Below are 22,650 nucleotides of genomic sequence, written 5' to 3' on the forward strand. Positions count from 1 at the left end.
TTGTTGCCCACTGGGTTATTCCAAAATCAATTCAACATTTAACAGTTTCAACCAAAAGTGTAAAGAGTTGGGGGTATAAGACATAATTTAAAACTCATAGAAGTAGAAAAAAATATAATTTTGAAAAGAATACTACATAAAAAAATCAGTGCTCACTAGATTCAAAATATGAAGATGATAACATGATGGTAGAAAAGGAGATACAAAAATTATATTTAATACAGTGATACTTCAGTTCACAATTTGTTCCACAATTCTGAAAAAGATGATCACGTTCGTGATTGTGCAAAAAAAAGGGGTGGGGGTCAAGGTCATATTTATCAGCTGATGCAGACAAAAAAAACTTTTTGTTTGCCAAATGCTTCAGTTTGCAAACCAAATTACTGCAAACAAAATCGTTCATAAACTGAGGTACTAATGTGTATGACAAAAGCTGGACGGTTTTATTGTGTGTGGTACTGGGGATTAAACCCAGGATCTTTGCACCAAGCTGTATCTTCAGTCCTCTCTCTCCTCCTCTCCTTCTCCCTCCCTTCCTCTCCCTCTCTGCTCCCTCCTTTCCTCCCTTTTTATCTATTTTGAGACGAAGTCTTGCTAAATTGCTAAACTGCCCAGGCTGAGCTCAAACTTGCTATCGTCTTGCCCCAGGTTCCCAGAGTGCTGGGACTAAAGACATATGCTATCACACCCAGCTACAGGTTGGACTTTTAAGTCAACAGACAAAACATAGGTGAGTAAGTAAATGATAAAAGATAACTGCTTAACTATTAGAAAAAAACCCACTAACTACACCTGCTTCTACTCAACATTAACATTCATGAAAAAATACATTAAAGATTAAATATTAAAAATTAACAATTTTTGAAGAAGATCTAGGTAGAACCATATTTGATATCAGAATAGCAAAAACTCTACTGACCATAAAACTTCTAAAAATTGAGAATTTTAAGAGTCTGGGATTTTGCTTTCTATATAGGCTTGCCATTTAGCCATTTAGTTTCATATATGCTAGCAGAAGACACAAAACTCCTGTGTCAGAGACAGAGGACTTTATTATTCACAGTATGAAGAGTAGCAAAACTGTCAGCATTTGTACCAATCTCCAAGGGACAACTGCTTGGGCAGAGGGATGTATTGTAAGAGAGCAATCCTGAGTTTAGGGAACATAAATCTCTTATAAGAGGCAGTAAGGATGCCTGCCCTTTGCTCCAAAAGCAAACAACAAGGATGTTCATTATGCAAAAATCCTTGGAAAGACAGTTCAGATTCCAGGAGGTCAGTGCCTCTGCTCATAAGATATGTGGAACTGTAATATTCCCAACAGAAGCCAATATATATGTATCCTTTTTTCAGAATATATATGTATTCAGAATTTCATAGCGCTCAAATATTTGAGGCAAACTAGAAAATGTATTAGAAAAATATGACAAATTTGATATATCATCCGTCATTTGACAAACACAAGATTAATATCTTAATATAGTTTTAATATGACATTTATGACAAAGAAAAATATAAAGAATAACTAGGTAATCCAAAAAGATAGAAGTATAATGATGAGTGATGCATAACTATATTCATTCATCATTTAAAAAATGCTCTAAGAATTGGAGTGTCTAGTATTAAACAAAACAGAAAAAATTTCTTCCATCATACAGCTTATACAATAGAGGAATAGACAGATAAAAATCTAAGTAAGAGGTGGAAGACATTAGACAAAAGCAGGACGGGAAGGACATGCTACAGGTGGGCCAGGGAAGGCCTCCTGAGAAAGGGGATTTTTGAGTAGGAACAGGAAAGCAGTGTGGCCTTTAGGGAAGGATATTTCTGTAGAAAAAGGTAATGATGAAAGGAGGTCTTGAGGAAAAACGGCTAGACGACCAGTATGGCAGAGATGGAGAAAGGAAAGGGGAAAGTAGAAGGAGATGGGGTCAGAGAGGTCGTGGAAAGCAGACCGTCGCCGTGTAGATGTTGGCTTTATTAAGCAAGATACGAGGTGAACAGTAGCATGGCCTAACTTACATTTGCATAGAAGTTTCCCTGCTGCTACACCGAATGCTGCCTGTAGAAGTGAGGGTAGAAGCAAGGAGAATGGAGAGACCAGGACAACAGTGAAGGAGGAGGATGATATGACCCAAGATGAGAGCACTGTGCTGGTGAAGTGATCAGATTCTTGGTTTAGCTGAGGCAGACTTGCTGACAAAGCTGATAGTTCCCAAGTTTATCCTGCAGTCTTCCTTGACTCTTTTTTCAGCTCTTCCTTTCTCTTACACCCCACTTCTTTCATGAGTGTCTATGAGGTGTGATAAAGAAGACGGTGAATGCCTCTGCCAACTGGCATCCCACAGGAAGGCAGCCTCGGGAAAACACTCCAGTATGTCCTTGCCCACCTGATCTAACACTGTGAGACTTCCGGCTCGTCCCTATGGCCAAAGCGACCATGAGGAAAATGTTCTGAATGGATTCAGAAGACAGTAAAGAGTCACAACAGGGCAACTAAAGACATGAGAAATGACTTCCAGAACTGCTTCAGAAAGTATAAGAAAGAGGGGACAAGTATGTTTGAAGCAAGGGAGAATATTTTGAGGGGAGATTAATGGCAATGTGTTTCTTACCATAATGCATTTTTAAAACTTAAGCATTCACTTTATTTTTAATCCTACCTTACATACAATTCCATTTCTCAACATTCCATGAAAAGTATGAAAAAAAACCTCAAAGAAACTACCTAAATTTTTATTTATAGTAGCAAAAATAAACTGTAAGAAATTATTGGAAGTTGTGTGTAAGTAATATCAGAAAATTGTTTACATCGGAATATTAACTTTACTTATTCTTCACTTGTGAGATTATGAGTGTTTTTTAAAATTTTTCCTCCTGTGCAATTCTATTTTTCTAAGTTTCCAAATAAAATTTTATAAGCCTCCAAATAAACTTTTGTTATTTTTAATAGAGGGGCTTAGAAGCAATTATCAATAAGCTATTTTTCATTTAAAACTTTAAAATCTAAAACTTCTAATTAAAAGTAACAAAATATAGACATTTAGGCAATTTTCTACTATAAATAACATATGTCTAACATAATTATTTTCCTTACACTAAACTCCAGAGAATGTTTTAAAATGTATGTTTCTGGATTTAAATATATATATATGCTAAGAAACAAACTTTAACTCAATGACCTTTGTACCCTATTAATTTAAAAATAATTCTATTATCATGCGATTAAAACCTAGATTTATAATTAATGAAATACACTTCTAGTCTTTTCTATGGTAAATATAAAGAAAATTACAAAAATAAACATAAATAAAATTGTTCCCTTGTTTCAGACAAGACAATTTACACATTCATTCAACAATATTAATTGAGCACTAAACTACGTCACACTGTTGCTGGACACTCTGTGCCCTCAAAGTTGGTTTATAAGGAGTGCTTCATCCTCCTTGAGAAGACCTAGGGAAGAAGTAGCATTCAAACTCCGCTTTACAGGAAAGAAAGGATAGAGGCACTGAGAAAGATAGCATTCTGAAGCAGAAAAACAGGGAAACTGTAGGGGCAGAAACAGGAAACCAGTGAGCAAATGCAGGAAATGGTGCGTATTCATATTTGGCTAGAGTTTAGGATAAGATTCAAGTTATACAGGACTTCAGGAAGTCTCTTCAAAAGAGAGAGAGGGAGAGATAAAGGGAGAGAAAAAGTGAGGGAGAGAATGTTTCCTTTTTCCCTTCCACTTACTGTCTTTTGGATCATGATAAGGGTCACAATCTAAGGAAGAAAGTACAGAGAGCTAAAAGTAGGCTTCTCTCTGCTGACACATTAATTCTAAAATGCAAAGGCTGTACCTCTTTTATGTAATAAACATATGCTTCCATCTTACTTAAACCACCTAAACTGATTTTCTAGTATACAATGTAAAGCTCGATCTTAACTGATGTAAGACTTGCGGAAATACAAAAAAAATAGTTCCCTAGAACTGTTATTGTATTGTTTTTTGTAAGTTTTCACTATATCCTAGTAAAGTTTAAATAATTTAAAAGATGAGGGAAACCAAGTTTGTAATTATAAAATATAAACAAGATTGTGTTCAGTATTTTTCCTTCTTTCATCTATGATTCTGTAATTTTGCACAAGACATTTAAACTTTCTGAGCTTCAATATATTAATCTATAACTGAGAAAAATACAGGGCTGATATAAGAATCAACAATAAAGAATGTAAAGCATTTATCAAATCACCTCCTATACTAAGGAACAGTAATACAGTAGCCTTTATTGTTTACAGTCCTTTATTAAATGGCCCAGGGATGGCACTAGGCACTAAAAATAAACAGACAATAAACTTAATCGCTGGTCCCTGACCCTGGCATGTGGAGGATAGAGGAAAAGACAGACAGTAGGAGACAAATTATGCATACAAGCAAGTCCAACGAAGTTCTACATATAGCAGATACAGAGAAAAGTGAGCATAAAATGAGGAAAAAGTTATGTGCACTATCAAAGAAAATGTCCTGGCAGCAAACAGAATTAAAGTGCATTTGTTGGAGTACCAAGCCCACATTTTTCTATCTCCCTTCTTATCAAGTCCACTTATTAAAAGAGAGCAGATCATTGGCCAGCAAAGAACAAAATATATTTGATACTTCTGGGAAACTGATGACAGATGGGTGAAGCATGAATGGATTCAGCTAAGGAGAAAGTTCCTGCATGTACAGATCCGGACCGGCACAGGGTGAGGACAGGCTGAGACTGTGAAGGGAAAAGGTTGCTTCAAAGTCCCGGGCTAGAACAGCTGAGCACCACTACTTCTGGTGCCCCTGTGGCAAACTCGAGGCCTAGAACTGGCCTCTATCTTTGGGTGTACACAGCGCACACTGAGCAATGATGTAAAACTGGTGTTTACCTCCCAAGAAATAAAAACGAGGCTTTTTTCTAAAGAAACCGAACTACCTGTCAGGAGGGAACTAGAACAGAGGGACAGTGTTGGTGACTGGAGCAAAGATGCCGATGGCTGTGGTGCTTTTTAGAGACACCAGGGTCAGTGCTGGTTCCTCAACAGCTGAAGAAAGTGAAGTGACGTCTATAAGGGACCATCCAATAGGAAACTTAGCTTTTAGTCTGTTTTCTCACTAGCTTTTCTTTCATCTCATTTGTAAATTCTTCAATGTTATCACCAGACATTTGGGTAAATTGGGCAACATGCAAAACAAAGTTCCCCGTAGAGCTGGGATTAGAGGTTCCGTTTGACCCAGACATCCCTCTGCTGGGTATCTTTCGAAAAGAATTAAAAGAACCATATCACAGTCACATATGCGCACCTATGTTTATAGCAGCAGTTTGTAATAGCTAAAACTTGGAAACAGCCCATTTGCCCATCAGTTGGAGACTGGATAAAGAAGATGTGGTTTTTCTATAAAATGGAGTACTACTCAGCCATAAAGAATGAGAAACTAGAGTCATTCACAGGAAAATGGATACATATTGAGGATATACTCCTAAGTGAAATAAATAAGTCACACATGTATAAATACTGAATAATTTCTCTGGAGTGAATAAACTATAATGGTACATAAGATCCTAATGGTATAATTGACAATGTGAAATAGGAAGAAAAGGGCTAAAGGTGTAGGGGAAGTGGGAAGGGTAGGGGAAAGGTAATAAGGGAAAAGAAAAAAAAAATCTGAGAAAATGAAAAAATGGAAATAAAGTGTTTATAAATGGGAAGGGGAAGAGGGGGTAAAGGGAGGGCAGGGGTAAGGGGAAAAAATGAGAACCAAGACCTGTCATGTAAAGGTACAAGATCCCAATGATGAATGTAACTGTAATGTATACCTAAACTGTATCAATAAACTCAATGAGAAAAAAAAAGTGAACCAAGAAAGAACAAATTGGAAAATTGAAAAAATAAATTGATAAAACTAGATTCTAGTGGGCATCTTCAGATATCTGATGATAGAAGCACTCAGATAACACTTTAAAAGATTGATTGGCACACAATGCCTTGTATCCCAGCTACTGGGAGCTGAGGCAGAAGAATCACGTGAGTCAAGGAATTCAAGGGCAGATTTGACAATGTAGTCAGACCTTATCGAAAAAAACTGAGGAAATTAAAAAATTTGAAAGAAAAATTCTAAAATTAAAAACTAAAGACTCTTCTAAAAGTTGAACAAAAGCCAGAAACTGAAGACAGACTATTGATCTAGGCAGGCCAACAAACAGTACTACCACCAGCACATCTAAGAAGAGACTTGAGCAGAGTTAGAAATACTGACTGATTTAATATTTGAGAAAAAAAAATCAAGAATTTAAAGAAGTTCACATTCTTTGACTTAGTAATTCCAAAATATATATAAGAATCTAGGGTAAGAAATTACAAGAAATAAAATTTTATGTATGAAAAAGTCCATCAAAATGTTATTTGTAAATTTTTTTTAAAGGCCCAATCTGAATGTGGAACAAAAAGAGAATAATTAAGTCAATTAATATTTCTAAAGGGAACGTATATTGTGGAGTAATTACAAAGGATGGTTATGATGAGTTTATATAACACATACTGTAATATATTTTTCCATTTTAAAGTGAACAAAGGCATATTTTAATAACAACTATGAAATAAATATAGAGATGTTACAAAATGCGGTCATCTCCAGGGAATGTGTATTGTTTTCTTTTCCTTTAGTACTTCTGCAGTTCCCAAGTTTACTGTAATAAGTATATATTCTTCCCTCAACTGATACTAGTCAGAAGCTGTTACAATGAATAATTGTATTTCACTTATAAAGAAAACATAAGAAATTCTTATTACTTAAAGGAGAAGAAACTTACAGAGTTTCCTGAGAGAAAAGTTAATTCTGAATGCTACTGCTTTAACAACAACTTAATGCTAGCTATGACTTTGATTTTTAAAAAATCTTTCCTAACAAGAGGTAGGCAAAATAGAGTACACTACATAAGTTATAGGTGAGGAAAGTAGGACCTTGCTACTATTACTTGTCATATGTACTTCTTATTTTTCACCATTTCTATTTCCTCAATTTTTTTTTTTTTTTTGCTCACTGCTCGGGACTGAACCCAGGGTCCCCCACACGCTAGGCAAGCGCCTACCACTGAGCCTCATTCGCAGTCCTCCTTTCCTCATTCTTTAATCAGCAGCAGCAACAGAACTCAATTCTAAGTCTTCCACTTCAAGTTAATCGAGTCTGTCTATATGGGTTGAAATGGGCTTGAGTTTTAATGAGTTTGGCCTCGTGCCCCCTGATCTAAAGAACACTGAAACTGAAAACCAAAGTGAGAGAAATTACTTTGTAAACCAACAGAAGGAAAAGTTCCCTCTCCCTCTCTCTTTTTTTTTTTTTTGGTACTGGGGATTGAACTCGGGTCCTTGTGCTTGCAAGGCAGGCCACCGAACCTCTGAGCTAAATCCCCGGCCCTTTCTCTCTCTCTCTCTCTTTTTTAACTAGGGCTATCTGCTTACTTTCTGTCCTATATAGTAAGCAACTTTCAGTTAGTATACACTGTACTGTGTAACACTATATATCTTCTACAAATACAGATCAGTATCTAGAAAACAGGTACTGCTACAAATACATGTCAAAATCTACAATGGATAAAATTCTCTGGAACATGATTTTTAGAGACACAGAGAAAGGAAGGTCTGGAAAGGTAAAAGATATATAGATGTATCTGCAATTTTCATCTCAGAAATAATCTTTTTGCAAAATACCCATTATGACTTTAAACCTTCTATATTTTCCCTAAAAACAAATTCATAACAAGCCCATCCCAATTTTTATTGTAATATCTACATAATTTAAAATAGTTGATAATTATAATTTTTCCAATAAAAAGAAACAAATACATTTCTAATGCAAAAACAACCCAAACAAATAAACCAAAACCACTTAACCCTTCAAAAGTATAAGGTCTTGGCACTTTTCATCATTATAGATTCTTTCTGTCAGTACCATCCAAATTAAGATAAAGACAATTTGAAGTAGATGATAAACCAGTATAAACAAGGAAAAACAATGTTAGATGTTTATTTTACAAGTTTTTGAAAAATGTACTCTGTGTTACAGATATGCCAATGTATTACTTATCCTGTGCACATAAACCTTATTGAATTGTTTAAAATGATTCTTCTGTCTTCCATTTTCTCTCCTCAAGTAACACTAGAGAACGGAAGGGTGCCATCTTCAGTCAGTCTCATCTGACTGAAGTTACATGCACCTCTAGCTGACTGAGAAATATCTTTTTTTCTCAGAAAGTATAAAAACTTTCCTGTCTCTTCTCTAGTACACATACAAACCAATCACCCCTTGGATTTGATTCAGTTGGAAAATTCTTTCTGGTTATAAAGCAGCCAAGAACATACTTTCTGGTTTCAAACAGACCAGGCCTGGGGTTATATCCTATCGTAACCATGACACCTAGAAATAGTCTTACGCATTAGAGTTAATGTAATTTTGGAGAATTTACTTAACTGCTAAAATTAAAGAGTACATTTTTGAAGTTACCATAAAGAGATAGTTATTCAACTTCACAAGGCTTGCTTTGTACTGGTAAAAGCAATTTAAAATGCATCTGTCTGTATAGCTATAAACATTTACATATATACATGTTATTTCATATGTATATGCAACATATGTGTATATGGACATACACATATATAGATAACTTAGACAGATGAGTAGATTTAGAAATTACCTATTCTAATGAAACAATAATATACTGAGAAACAAAAAGGACAATGTGATACAAGAACACTACCCAGGGCTGGAGATGTAGCTCAGCGGTGCCATGCTTGCCTCGCAAGCACAAAGTCCTGAGTTTTATCTCCAGTACTAAACACACACACACACACACACACACACACACACACACACACACACACACACACCAAACCTATTATTCCTGCTGTTTCTTTAAACTACTTTTACTAACTACACTGAATTGTCATTACACAACACACAAGCACAAACACTCAAGCACACAGTACCTTTAGTTTTGTATTCTCAAGATTGAGAGTTTCGTTTTCATATTCAATTGAGTGAAGTTCTCTAATAATCTCTTCACAGGAATTTTTTCCATGGGCTTCCACTTTCTTCAGATCTTCCAAAAGGTTATGAATTTGCCTTTACAAAATAAACATTTTTATAAACGGTATTGAAATTATCATTCAAATTGCACATTTTAAGTGTATTTGTAAAATCATTTCAGTTAGTTGGATTGTTTCAAACAGGGAGCTTACAAAAATTCATTGAGAAAAGGAGCAGGAGGAGCTAATCTATAAGATTACCACCAAAGTGGCCTTGATAAGAAACAATTATCCATGATGATGTCAGTAAAAATTATACAACAATCTCTCTGCTATTCAGTAAACTGCCAAAACCATCATCCCCAGATATGAATGTCTGTCTCTCATTTGTATGCATGCTAATTATTTATATGCAATTATGGGGACAAGTTTAAAGGAAAAAAATCAAGTAAAGCAATAAGAACTAATCTTTAGAAACAAATTGTATGTCATTTTCAATGATAAAACTGAACAGAATATATAAACAATGCAACATAAAAATGTTGAGGGTTTAAGATTGTTAAATTATCAGTAATAAATTTCAAAGCATAAAAGATATATTTTTACTCAGACACTCTTTGCTATGCATTTAAGCCATTTTAAGAAATATTTTTAGGACTTTCAAAGTATTTATTTGTTAGATTATAAATTTTCTTCTGTTGTATTACACACTCTTATTGAGAAATGCCACTTCAATTTAAGACAAAGTATTAACATTTATTATAACTAATAAATTACATAGATTCAATTGTAAAATACTAGGTTTTTCAAGCTGAACTTTTAAAATGGAAACACCAATGCAGTTTTAATGAGTAATTATTTTTTATTTTTATAATACTGTAAGAAAAGTTTACAGAATTATAAATGGCAAAAATAAATTATGTAGGTAGCAATACCTTTACCATATGAAATCCAGAAGAACTAAAATACCAACCACTCAAAGAGGAAAGAACTAAAAATACTTCTTACCAAACAAAAATCTAAATTTTTTTCTTACTTTTTCATTGTTTCAATCTGAACTTCCAATTCAGTTTTCTCTATTACAATTTTCTCATAATGGTTTTTCCAGGCATTGGAAGCTGAAACTGTTTCAGACAATTTGGCTTCCTAAAAAATACATAAAGTACTCATCTTATAATTTAAAAACGTTTTCCTTTCTTCAAGGTCCTAAACACAAATTCATTACAATAAGGAAACAGTCTTCCAATAAAGCATGGAACTTTTATTATAGAAAAAATGTAGTATTTAATTTTGAATACAGAAAAGTTTTAAAGTTTAACAAATATCCATATTGCTATTATTTTATATGATGCAACGGCACTTCCAACTTAACATTTTAAAGTATGTCAGTGCACCTATTTTTAAACAATACTTTATAATTAAGATAATTTCCTATTTATTCAATTTTTCATTTCACACTTTGAGCAGAGGATGCTAATAATTCCATAAATATGTACAGTATAAACAGAAGCCATTTCTAATTTCACAACTTTAGGGAATTCAACAGTGCAGCCTTTTTTATCTTTGTTATGATGATGCAAGCTCTGTTCTATAGGGATCACCCACACCAGCTACTAAGAACTGCTGCTGTTAGGAAAGAGACCAAGGTGCAAGAGGGAGTAGTGTCCAGTCCATTTGGACTGTAAGCTCCAAGATTTAGGCAGTTCTGTCTACTTCAGTCATCGTTTTATTTCTAGGGTCTTGATTGTGTCTGGAACACAGCACACGTTCAATGGGTCAAAAGGGTCTCTGAAGATCCACCTAAAAGAATTGTAGCCAATGTGTCCCTGACTACATTCCAGAGAAAAACAAACGGAATAGCAAACTGAATGGGATGTAACAGTGCGAGTAATCAATTATAGATCAGAAGACCCAGAAAGTGACATCAAGTTAATATTTATTAAGTGATTCTTTCTATCCTTTCTCTCAGCAAACAAGGATTACTAAGCATCTGCTATGTGCAAGACAGTATTCGTTTACATTTTTTTCACAGTAATATTTTTATTACAAAAGAGGTAGTATTTTTATAGTAAGATAAAATTTAATATAAATGATGGAGTACAAGTTGGGTATAATGTATATCATGAAGTGTGAATTTACATTATAATATAAACTAAGATATGTAGATGTTTTACCTATAAAAAGGAATTTATACATTACATGTGAAGTTATTGCCTAAAATTCATATGGAGTACAGTAATTAGTTGACATTGCTAGAATGTAGAAACCAGTCAATACTACATCACATTCCTAGAAGACTTTTTGAGGTAACCTACCTTTACTTTAAAGAAATCTCACATCTAAATGACTAGATGCAAATAAGGATCTGCCCAATTCTCAAAGAAGAAAATGGGACCATTCCTTAGTGTGCAGAATTACAGGGTATTTAACATCCTGGACCCTAGGCACTAAATGTCAGGATTAGTTTACCCCAGCACTGTAAAAATCCTCTTTTCTTCTTTTATCCATTCTTAAAACACACAGACAGAAAACAAACGTTCATTTTACCCTTCTTTCCACTGTAGTGAAATTGCTTATGAACTAGTAACTGGTGACCCCCTAATGACCAGAGACCATGCATACATGCTTTCAAATCCTCATTCTCCTCAATCTCTGAAGTACTCAGTAAATTTTAGGTATTATATAAATAAGTATATGATGACATTTTACTGAATAGTTATTTAGTTCTTCTTGTTGACCTTCTTCAACATTTAGACTTAAGAGACAGTTTAAATAATGGTACTCTCAGGTGAATGGGATAAACAAGCTCTTGTCATTTAGGATTTATATTCTAGAAGAGGAAAATAACAAATTTTAAAAAATTGAAGAAGAGGAAGAAGAGAACAATGACTAAAGAATAAAGGAGGGCCAGGGATTTAGTTCAGTGACACTGCACCTGCCTTGTAAGTGCAAGGTCCTGAGTTCGATCCTTGCTATCAAAAATAAATAAACAAACAAACAAACAAATGAGAGCTTTGGATTGTAATAAATGCTGTGACAAAAATTCAAGTATTAATTTAATTAGTTGCTGTAGAATTAATTCTTAAGGAGTAGACAGGTAAGACTCTGAAAAGATGGCAGATGAAAAAGCCCTTAAATGATTTTTAAAAAGTACCACCTATGTTGAGCTGGGTAAGAGCATTAAGGAGAGCAAACAAACTACATGCATAAAAGGAATACAGCACAGCAAAAATGTATTACGGGTATGCACTATATTTTGACATATATTTTCTCATGTATCCCACCCATAATCATGTAGGACAAGCAGATTCCCTATTTCATAGAAAAGAAAGTTGAAGCCCACAGAGGCTAATTCTTTATCACGAGTCACAGGGTTAAATGAAGGAGCCTTTCCAGACTATGACTTGGGGCATGATGCTATTTCAACAGGAAGCCCTCAGGAATGTGAAAGAACTCAAATTTGTTTTTATCACTCCAGAATATTCTCGGGAATTCAACCACGTCAATAACTTTCTAGAATTTGAATCCAGTCTTCAATTATTATGAATGCAGGTTAAATATTAGGTCTTGAAAATGTTAACACTCGAGGTTATAAAATATTTTTATTTTGTTTACACAAGGTTTTATGCAAATCTGTTTTCATTTCTAAGAGCCTCCAATAACTCTACAAGCCTTAACCTAAGTTCTTAAGAGATGGGATGCTAGTGAGACATTAAAAAGAATAAATGTTTCATTAGTAACTGAATAAATAATTTTTCAAACACAGCAAACCACTAAGCCCATTTTTCTACTGTGCACTACACTCCAAGATATCTTTCATATGGTGTGTTTACGTCAGCATATGGTTTGAAATGCATTACAGAGATTAAATGAACTACTGAATACAATCATCTGGCTTAATAACATAAATCAGCATTTCCCATACTGATATTTCTCAGAACCAGTTCCAAGAGTTGCTTTGTGGGGAAAAGAAGAGTTCTGTGGTTAAGAAAGTGTGGGAAACTCTGAGTTCCATACCCTCATTACACTGTTTCTAAAAGCCTCTCAAGGAGCTTTAATATGCTAATGTACTGTAAAGCCTTACAAGCTGCGTGTGTGTGTGTGTGTGTGTGTGTGCGTGTGTGTGTGTGTGTGTGTGTGTGTGTGTGTGTATGTGTGTGAGAGAGAGAGAGAGAGAGAGAGGGAGAGAGGGAACTATAGTTAACATTTCCTTCCACTGAAGCACCCAAGGATCAGCACTGAATGCTGATCTAATTCAATATACAAATTTTAATGTAAAGCTTGCAAAATAGAAGACTGAAGCAAATTAGGTGAATAGTTTTTCTAGTATCAACAACATTGAGAATAAAATTATTACATTAAGCATCGTGGCATTAACAACATAAACTAAGTACATAAAATATATATTTTAGAAAGAACATACATACATACTTACCTGATCCCTAATTTGGGATGTGAGGTGTTCCACACCTCCTGTAAAATGGTCAAGCCTATGTTTGTAGATTTTAGATGCCTTTTTTAGAGCTATAGCTTTTTGCTTACTTGCTTCTTTCATGGCTACAGCCTCATGCTTATTTGTTTTCAACTGCAAGTTCCATTTGGCTATTTTGGTTTCTAAGCGCTAAAAAAATATTAAAAACAATTAAATTATTTCAGAACTCTAATGTTTATACAAACATTATAAAAACATGTACATCATCTTCTGCAGATTTTATCAAAACAGCTAATCATAAGATGAATTAGGCAAAAATGTGAAGATGATTTCACCAATGCTTCTTTGTAACCAGTTAAAAACTGTAAATTTAAAATGTTTATGTTTCTAGAAAACTTAATGCTACCATTATTGAACAGATTAATATTGGTGATTATAATATAAAATACCAACTTCCTTAAAACTTCTGTGATTAATCAAGGCACTTTTAACTTGACATTTAGACTATAACACACAGAACTAGTTTTTTTTTGGTACTGGGGATCAAACTCTCAGGACCTTGCGCTTGCGAGGCAGGTGGCAGAACCACTGAGCTAAATCCCTGGCCCTAGAACTAGTTATAAAAACTAGTTTTTAAAAAAAATGACCTGGAAATTTTCTAAATAAGAGGTATGTAGAGTTCAAAAGGAATTGGTAGCTCTCAAAATACATTAGTACTCTTTCGTTTCAAAGATAAAACCTTAATCCCAAATACATTCGTGTTCTTTAGCTGGAAAGATAAAAGCTTAAGATATGATCAAAATCATGAAGGGCAAAGATGAAATGAATGTAATTTACTCACTAAATTTTAATTTACTAGAATTAAGAGGCATGCCCTGATATTAGAATGTAATTACATTAAGGACAAAGTATTATTTTATCCAACAAGTGGTAAATTTTTGGAAGTCATGATTGATTCTAACACTACACGCATTTACATAAATTAATAATCATCGGATCTATAATGTCAGTAAAGATAAAAAGATCACTGGCTCCTACAGGTTGAGTGTAATTATGTTAACTGGCATGAACATACTGTATCTTTGACATATCTCTTGGAAACATAATGAAAGAATATTACCCAGGTGGATAATGGATCTGGTTTAGTGTGACAGCTTTCATGGTTTTATTTCAAGTTATTTTAAGATTTTATATTGGAAGTATTTGAGTATTAAATTTCTAAAAATGTAAAGACAAGATTTTAATACTTTTACACCTACAGAATATGTAATATTGAAAAGAATATGAAATTATTACAGGATTTGGTTTCTAATTTCTTATTCTCTAGTTATTTTAATACAAAAATTTCAAAGGAGTCACAGAAAAGATGGGGCTTTTCAACTTCGTATCAACAAAAATCATACTTCTTAACTTTCACTAACGATTAAGAAGTACATTTTTGGAGTTATATGTGGTCTCTTTGAAGATGATTGGGTAAACTAATAGAACAGAAACACATTATTAAACTGTTTTTAAATGTTGCATGCCTATAATCCCAGCTACTGAGGAGGCTGAGGTAGGAGAACTGCACGCTCCAGACCAGCCTGTGCAACTTAGACTGGTCTCAAAAGAAAAGGGGGGGGGGATGGGTATGTAGTTCAGTGGTAGAATGCTTGCAAAGCATGGGTTCAAACCCCAGTATTGGGAAAAAAATCTTACACAACAAAAAAGTCCTATGAAAGATTGTACTGAACAGCAGCTGGGAGAAAAAAACAACAGGACAGCAAGTCTATAAAAGAGATAAGGCCACGCCACAGGAAATGCAACTGTCATTCCTTTAAATAGCCACAGGGTGGCACCATCACACCATGAAAGAGTAAGTGTTCTATACATATGTTAAAAACTTTATATTTGATAGTTTATAAAGATATTTTTTAAACAAGCTTACAACTGGATTTTCTTATTAGTTTTTATTAAATCCCAAGCTTAAGCAAACTATCAAGAAGTATACTAAAATTATCAAAATACTTAGTTTCAGAGTAAATCCTCAGTACTTTGACAAATGGACATATTTAAAGTCTATGATTTGCCTTTTCCTATTTCCAAAGAACTACATATGCTGAATATTATTCAGATAATTAGTCCTTATCTTTTCTAAAATTAAAAAATATTCTAACTGCTACATTACAAAGATTTTAAAAGACAAATTTGTTCAAAATTGTCAGAGAATTACAAAGTAAATTTTTAAAAGACCAACTACCATAAACTCCACACAGTAAAAAAACTAAGATTTATGTTGCCAAACTAAATTCACTGTTTTTATTCTTTAAAAAAAAAGTTCTGCTGGACGTGTGGTGGTGCACACCTGTAATCCCAGCACTCAGGAGACTGAGGCCGGAGGATCACTGTGAGTTTGGAACCAGCCTGGGCTACATAGTGAGTTCCAGGTCAGTCTCAACTACATAGTGAGACCCTGTCTCAAAAAAACAAAAACAAAACCTAAAACAAAAAAGTTCTTATACCTAAAATCAAATAACTAAATTCTAACATGATTACTTAGTGTTTTTAAAGTACATAAACAGGAGGGAAGTAGAAAAGTCAGCAATGTAAGGCAGCAACTTCTTTTAATCACTTCTTAACATCTGCATTTTTAACAAGAAATCAGACAGAAAAATGTTATGGAAAAAAATCTTTGGATTTTAGCCTGAAGTTTTCCCCAAATTTTCATGGATATAGAAAAAAAAAAAAACTGTTAAGCTTAGCTTTAAAAAAATCTGTTTCATTTTTAAATTTAAAAGAGTATTTTCAAAACGTTCCCAACTGCTATTTGAGGAAATAATTAAAAGTTGTGAAAGATAATTTGGGGTAGACAACTATTTGATGTGTTAGATCACAATTATTATCTTCTCTTGTATTTATCGTACAGAGGACTGTAATACCATATCTATTTTGTCTGCAGTGTCCTATAACATGAATGTAAAGAACAGGGAATCAATAGGGGAAGATACTGAAAAAGAATAGGAGGAATAATGAACAAAATTTACACCCTCCGTAAGCCTGCTTAGTGTCCTCACAGAGAGTGAAAGCTTTCCATCACTGAGAGAATACATAAACCCCAGCACAGCTCTGAAACACAAGCCACAGGTTGCAGACATATGCTATAATTCAGGAGTGTAAAAGCAAGTACAACTCTCAGTATAACTCTGTACACTCCCTGGGGTGAGTCTATACACTTCTCTGAAGATGGCAACACTGCTTCTTTTCCTTTGGCAAAAATGATAATGGTAGATCCAGGTAAGTCGTTACATACGATAGAAACTTCAAATTATCTTAAGGTGACAGTGTCGCCAACAGAAAAATAAACCAAAACTTCCCTATAGTTGTACTTTAATTGTTTACATTGTTTCTTTAATTGTACATTATAATTGTATATAATTTCACAAAGATGTATAACGAAAGAATTACTCAATTATCTAATATCAAAGTTAGGTTAACTGATTTTGAAATTTTTACAATTAATAAGAAAAATGTACACACTGCTTATTAAATGTGTTATATATATGTGTGTGTATATATTTATATATACACACACATATATATAAATGCATGTACAGATGTAGAAAAAAGACTGGAATCACATATATCAAAATGATAACAATGGTTCTGGAATGTTTAATGGTTTGATTTTCTCCTGTGTACAGTATTTTGTTTTTTTATAAAATTTCTGCAATAGACATAAATTAACTGTATCATGAGAGACATTTAAAGTAATTCAACCTTTACAATCCCTACCAGAATGGTACTAAAGAGATAGTATATTTATATTTGTATTTGGATCCAAATTTTTAGAAGGACCAGCATTCCCTTAAATGGATTTCCATGACATTGATCAAACTGACTTATTTTATAGTTATCATATTCCAAAATTGAGGAATGGCTTTCTAGTTTTTCATGAATTTTATCAGTTAAACTATAAAAATAGATAAGAATTTATAACCTTTATGTATTCTTTTAACTTATCATTCTCTGCTTCCTTTTTATTTATTTGGTGCTGCAATCGTTCATGTACTACTTTTACTGATTGAGAAAAACGGGTTGCTTTCAATGTATTTGCCTGTAATAGAAAAGAAAAAATAAAAAAAACAAAAAAAGTTATTTGCTATTTCCCACCACTTTTAATTTTACAATTCAGACACAATATCAAAAGCAAAATACTTTATACAAACTGACACCTCACCATGAATGTATTTCATGTAAAACAAGGGAGTTTTCTCCCCGTATTTTATTCAATGATTCTTGATAATTATCCTTTATAAAAAAAATTCCAGCTGTACTCTTCAGTAAAGTTATAGGTACATCTCAAATACTCCTACAAACACAAAATTCTTTCATTTGTTCCCAAATTTAAACACAATTTTATACAAAGGTCTTAAGTTGTGCTAATTTATCCCAAGTAGACTCACTAAAATGCTAAACTCTAAAAGAAAAAAAAATTTTAAACTAAGAAAAATTAAGTTGCTACTTACACAATATTCCAAACAATCTACACTGTCAAAAAGCCTTCCCCGTGCTCCTTTCTTTTATTTACTTCTAAGGATATAAGACCAGGATGGAGAGAAGGAAAGAGGGAGTTCATATTAAAAGTTTATAGTGAATTCACCTCAAAAGCTCAAAATTTGCTTACCTTTTCATTCTGAAACAAACAGGAAAGTTCTTGAATATAGTTCTCCTTTTCAAGGACCTTCTTCTTAAGATTCTCCAAAAGACAATGTAAAAGAAATTTCACAACTCAGACAATATTGAGTAATGTTATACAAGTAAAAAAAGTCAGAAGGAATGGATACAAAGTGAAGAATCACTTACAATGTTTTCACTTTCATTATCAGTTAGATTCTTTAACAACATGCTTGGTAAATTGTCTCCTGTCTGTGAAGAGAGGAAGTCATATATCAGTGTCCACAAAGTATACTTCTGTATACAAAAAAAAGTAGAATAAGCACCACGCAAAAAGTTAATATAGGGCCAGGATTTAGCTCAGTGGTTCTGCTGTCTGTATATAAAATTATAGACAACCACTGTGTATAGTTCAGATTCCTAAGGGACCCATCAGAAACACTTTTGTCTAAGTGTTCCAAATTCTTTTTTGTCTATGATTTATGAAGTCAGTTAATTTATTAAATTAATCCCAAAAGAGTACCACTAAAAATTTAGGCGATTGACATTTAAATATCACGAAAACCCTATTACAAAAGAACTTTAAAATTATAGACAACCACTGTGTATAGTTCAGATTCCTAAGGGACCCATCAGAAACACTTTTGTCTAAGTGTTCCAAATTCTTTTTTGTCTATGATTTATGAAGTCAGTTAATTTATTAAATTAATCCCAAAAGAGTACCACTAAAAATTTAGGCGATTGACATTTAAATATCACGAAAACCCTATTACAAAAGAACTTTGACATATTACTCTTTATAAGTAGGCAAAAATTATAAACACTCTAAATTCTAGCAATAACAATTTTGTAAAGAATGACCTGAAATTAGTAACAGAACTCTACGTAGCAATTTTAAATGAGACCACAGAGAATGTTTATTCATTTTTGAGGGTCAGATTCCTACTTAAGAATATCAAGCTACAAATTTTCTTTAACCCAAAATACAGACATGTGCATATAATGCAAAACTGTACACACAATTTCAAAGGGCCCATAGGGTTCACAGAGCTTAAGATTCCTTTCTATTGAAATATTTAATAGTTAAGAAAATATTTACGATACTGTGTTAAATACAAAACTGAAGTCTTAAGTGCTCGCTTCGGCAGCACATATACAAAACTGAAGTCATAAAACAGAATAATATGACTTCATTTCCTTATTTTCTGTAATTTCTTTTATTTGACAAAGGATAAAAAGTAGTAAAGAAAACAGTACTAATTCATTCTTCTATATTCCAGGTGAACCTTTTAGAGACCCAGGGTCAAATTGAAACCCAGAACCCATTTATTTATTGCAAAGTGCCAACACTACAATTAAAGTCGAATACTGAGGTTTGGGTTAAAAAAATACAACTTTATATTAAAACTTTCTGTCTTAAAAGAGAACTGCAATAACGCCCTTGCCATAGGTTGGCCATCACTGCCATATCTCATCCACGCATCTGAAGTTAGGCTTCAGTTTTTATACTTTGGGGAGAGGCTCCACAACAGCTTCTCCCAGGGGCGAGGTGCCACCCTTCCGTCCCTCCTATGCTACTGCTACGCTTGATAAGGAGGGTTGAGACTTTGCTCTGCATGTGCACCATGCAAAGCCAGGGAAAAGTGGAGAAGCACTGCTCCAGATCCAAGGAAACTCTTCCTTAGATTGAGGGGAAATTGTGTGTTTATAGTGTGTGCATATGACTGTGTCTCGAGAATACATGTGGAAAGCAATTCCACTCCGGGGTACAGATACAAAAGCAAGAAACCGTATGTTCACATCGCAACACTAGAAAGGAAGGTTCAGAGCAACTATATTTGTAAACACTGATTCCTATTTATTAAAGAAATATTAAATAATTACTTTTGCATTTAACACTCTATTATCAATAACCGCAGTATCCATCAACTGATGAGTGGATAGATATGGGTATGTAAAACCATAAATAGAAAATTAATAAGTAATAACGAAGAATAAATTACTATGTAGGCTGAAACATGGAACCTTCAAAATATTACTGTAACTGAAAGAAGGCAGTCATAACAACCAAATATCATGATTCCACTTATGTGAAATATCCAGAAGAGGCAAATGCACAGAAACAGAAGTAGGCAGTGGATGTCTGGGGCTCCTTTAGGGGCAGGAGTGGATATGAGGCATACAGAATTTCATCCTAAAGTGATGAAAATACTCTAAAATTGATTGTGGTGGTGGCTGTACAACTCTGTGAAATAGTAAAAAACAATAAACTTAATATTTAAAATGAGAGAAGTATATGGTATGTGAATTTTAGCTTGATAAAGCCTTTACCCAAAAAGAAAAAAAAAAAGGAATGCATGTATGTAGGAGAAACAGTTCAGGACACTTAGATGAGCAAGGATTCTTTTTAGACAAGAACCCAAAAGTACAGAAAACAAAAACAAAAATAGACAAATGGGATTACATCAAAATAAAAAGCTTCTACACAGTGAAGGAAATAATCAAGACTACAGAGACAAAGTACAGAATGAGAGAAAACATTTTCAAATCGTAGTTCTGACAAGAGGTTTATATTCAGGGGGAAAAAAAAGAATAAAAACATTTAAAAATGGGTGTGAGCATGGTGGCGCACACCTGTAATCCCAGTACTCAGAAGGCTGAAGCAGGAGGATCACCGTGAGTTTGAGGCCAGTCTGGACTACATAGAGAGTTCAAGATCAGCCTGAGCTACATAGCAAGACCCTGTCTCAAATAACAAAAAACAAATAAACACCCCACCCCCAAATGGGCAATAAGAATAAAGAAAATATACAAATGGGCAACTGGTACATGAAAAAATGCTCAATATCAGTACTCATTAGGGAAATGCAAATCAAAACCACAGTCAGTATCGCTTTACCCTAGTAAAATAAAGTGCCGCCAAGGATGTAGAAAGAAAAGGAAACCTTGTATACTGCTGATAGGAACATGAATTTTACAGCCATTGTGGAGGTTCCAAAAATTTAAAAAATAAAACAACCATGTAATCCCAGCAATCACATGCTGAATATATATCCAAAGAAAATTAAATCAGTATGTTGAAGAGAAAATCTGCCCTCCTGTGATTACTGCAGCACTATTCACAAGAAAAGGAAAAACGCTTTCTGTGATGCTTCCATTCAAGGGATGAATGGAGAAAGAAAAGGGACATAAACACAATGCAATGCTACTCAGCCACAAAATATAATGAAAGCCTGATAAGAGAGATCACAATGTAAAGTGAAATAAATAGGGAACAGAAACACTGCATGATCTCACTCATATGGAATAATAAAGGAGTTGCATTCATAGAAGTTGAAAGCAGAATAGTAGTTACCAAAAGCCAGGCAGAGCAGTGGAGAGATGAAAAAGGTTGGTCAATGGGTACTAAATCACAGTTAGATTGGAGTAATTAGTTCCAATGTGTATGGCACAATAGGGTGATTATAGCTACTGATGACCATCCATTGTGTATTTCAAAACACTAGAAGAAAAGATTTTAAATTTTCACCATGAAAAAGATAAATGTTTGAAGAGTTAGATATGTTTACTACACAATTATACATGTGTCAAAACATTGTTATCCTAATATATAAAATGTTTTATGCATCAAATTTTTTTTTAATTTTAAAGAAACCATCTGTGTGTATACAACGTACACAGGAGGATAAACTCTAAGAATGTGTATTTTATTACAAGTAGCTAAATGAAGTCTAATAAATGATGAAAGTCTTTTGGAGAGAAGGTAAAAATCTGTTTTTTATAAAAACATGTCATGTTTTTAAGAACTATTTATGAAACATTAAAAGTAGGGATGCGTTTAGTAATTACCATTTCAAACAAAAATTCAAAGAATTAAAATAGGAAGAAAAGTTCTAAAGGGGAAGTAGGAAGTGTAGGGGAAAGAAAAGAAGGGAAAGGAAAAAATATGAGAAAAGGGAAAAATGGAAACAAAGTCTCTGTAAATAGGGAGGAGTGGAGGGGTTGAAGGGATGGAAGGGAATTAGGACAAAATAAGAATCAAGATACATCAAGTATCCCAATACTGAATGTAACTATTGTTTACCTAAAATGTACCAATAAACTTAATGGGAAAAAATTCAAAGAATTATTTCTACTTCAAATATATCAGTAACTTAATTTTTATAGCTACAGAAATTATATATTCTCCAAGTGAAAAACATCACTGAGTGCTTAGTATTGATGCCTTACTTGTCTGTAGTCTGTCTTTCTAAGAAGATATTCTAAAGCTAGTTTTACATGTTTAAAAGTATTTAATTCTTTTGTTAATATTTCCTTCTGTTCAGAAATCTTCTTCAAATTGGGTGCAGAAACACTGGCCTGAAAAATATAAAAGCAGATACACACATGTAAGACACAAATATTAGGGAAACCACTCTAAAATATTACCATTAAAGAATAACTCTTCCCTTGGGCCAGGAATTTGGCTCAGTGGTTCCAATGCCTGCCTGGTGAGTGCAAGGGCCTGAGTTTGATCCCCGGTACCAAAA

The 22,650-nt window shown here is 33.7% G+C and overlaps 1 protein-coding gene across 17 annotated transcripts in view; it reads right to left on the reverse strand.

Annotated features, from left to right (window-relative positions):
- Odf2l (outer dense fiber of sperm tails 2 like) overlaps nucleotides 1-22,650 on the reverse strand; it is a 43,234-nt gene that overhangs the window by 13,677 nt on the left and 6,907 nt on the right. For all 17 annotated transcript variants that reach the window (XR_782650.3, XM_010636688.3, XM_010636686.3 and 14 more), the window contains 7 exons: nucleotides 22,352-22,480; nucleotides 18,311-18,373; nucleotides 18,132-18,203; nucleotides 17,445-17,561; nucleotides 13,472-13,657; nucleotides 10,073-10,182; nucleotides 8,998-9,133 (listed from right to left, as the gene is read on the reverse strand). Coding sequence is in view for 16 of the 17 variants with exons in the window: in XM_010636688.3 (XP_010634990.1) it covers nucleotides 8,998-9,133; nucleotides 10,073-10,182; nucleotides 13,472-13,657; nucleotides 17,445-17,561; nucleotides 18,132-18,203; nucleotides 18,311-18,373; nucleotides 22,352-22,480 (813 nt within the window). In the remaining variant the exon portion in view is untranslated. The remainder of the gene's footprint in view (nucleotides 1-8,997; nucleotides 9,134-10,072; nucleotides 10,183-13,471; nucleotides 13,658-17,444; nucleotides 17,562-18,131; nucleotides 18,204-18,310; nucleotides 18,374-22,351; nucleotides 22,481-22,650) is intronic.

The sequence above is a fragment of the Fukomys damarensis genome, unplaced genomic scaffold (genome assembly GCF_012274545.1).
Source record: "Fukomys damarensis isolate Sample0158 unplaced genomic scaffold, DMR_v1.0_HiC HiC_scaffold_33, whole genome shotgun sequence".
NCBI classification, from domain to species: Eukaryota; Metazoa; Chordata; class Mammalia; order Rodentia; family Bathyergidae; genus Fukomys; species Fukomys damarensis.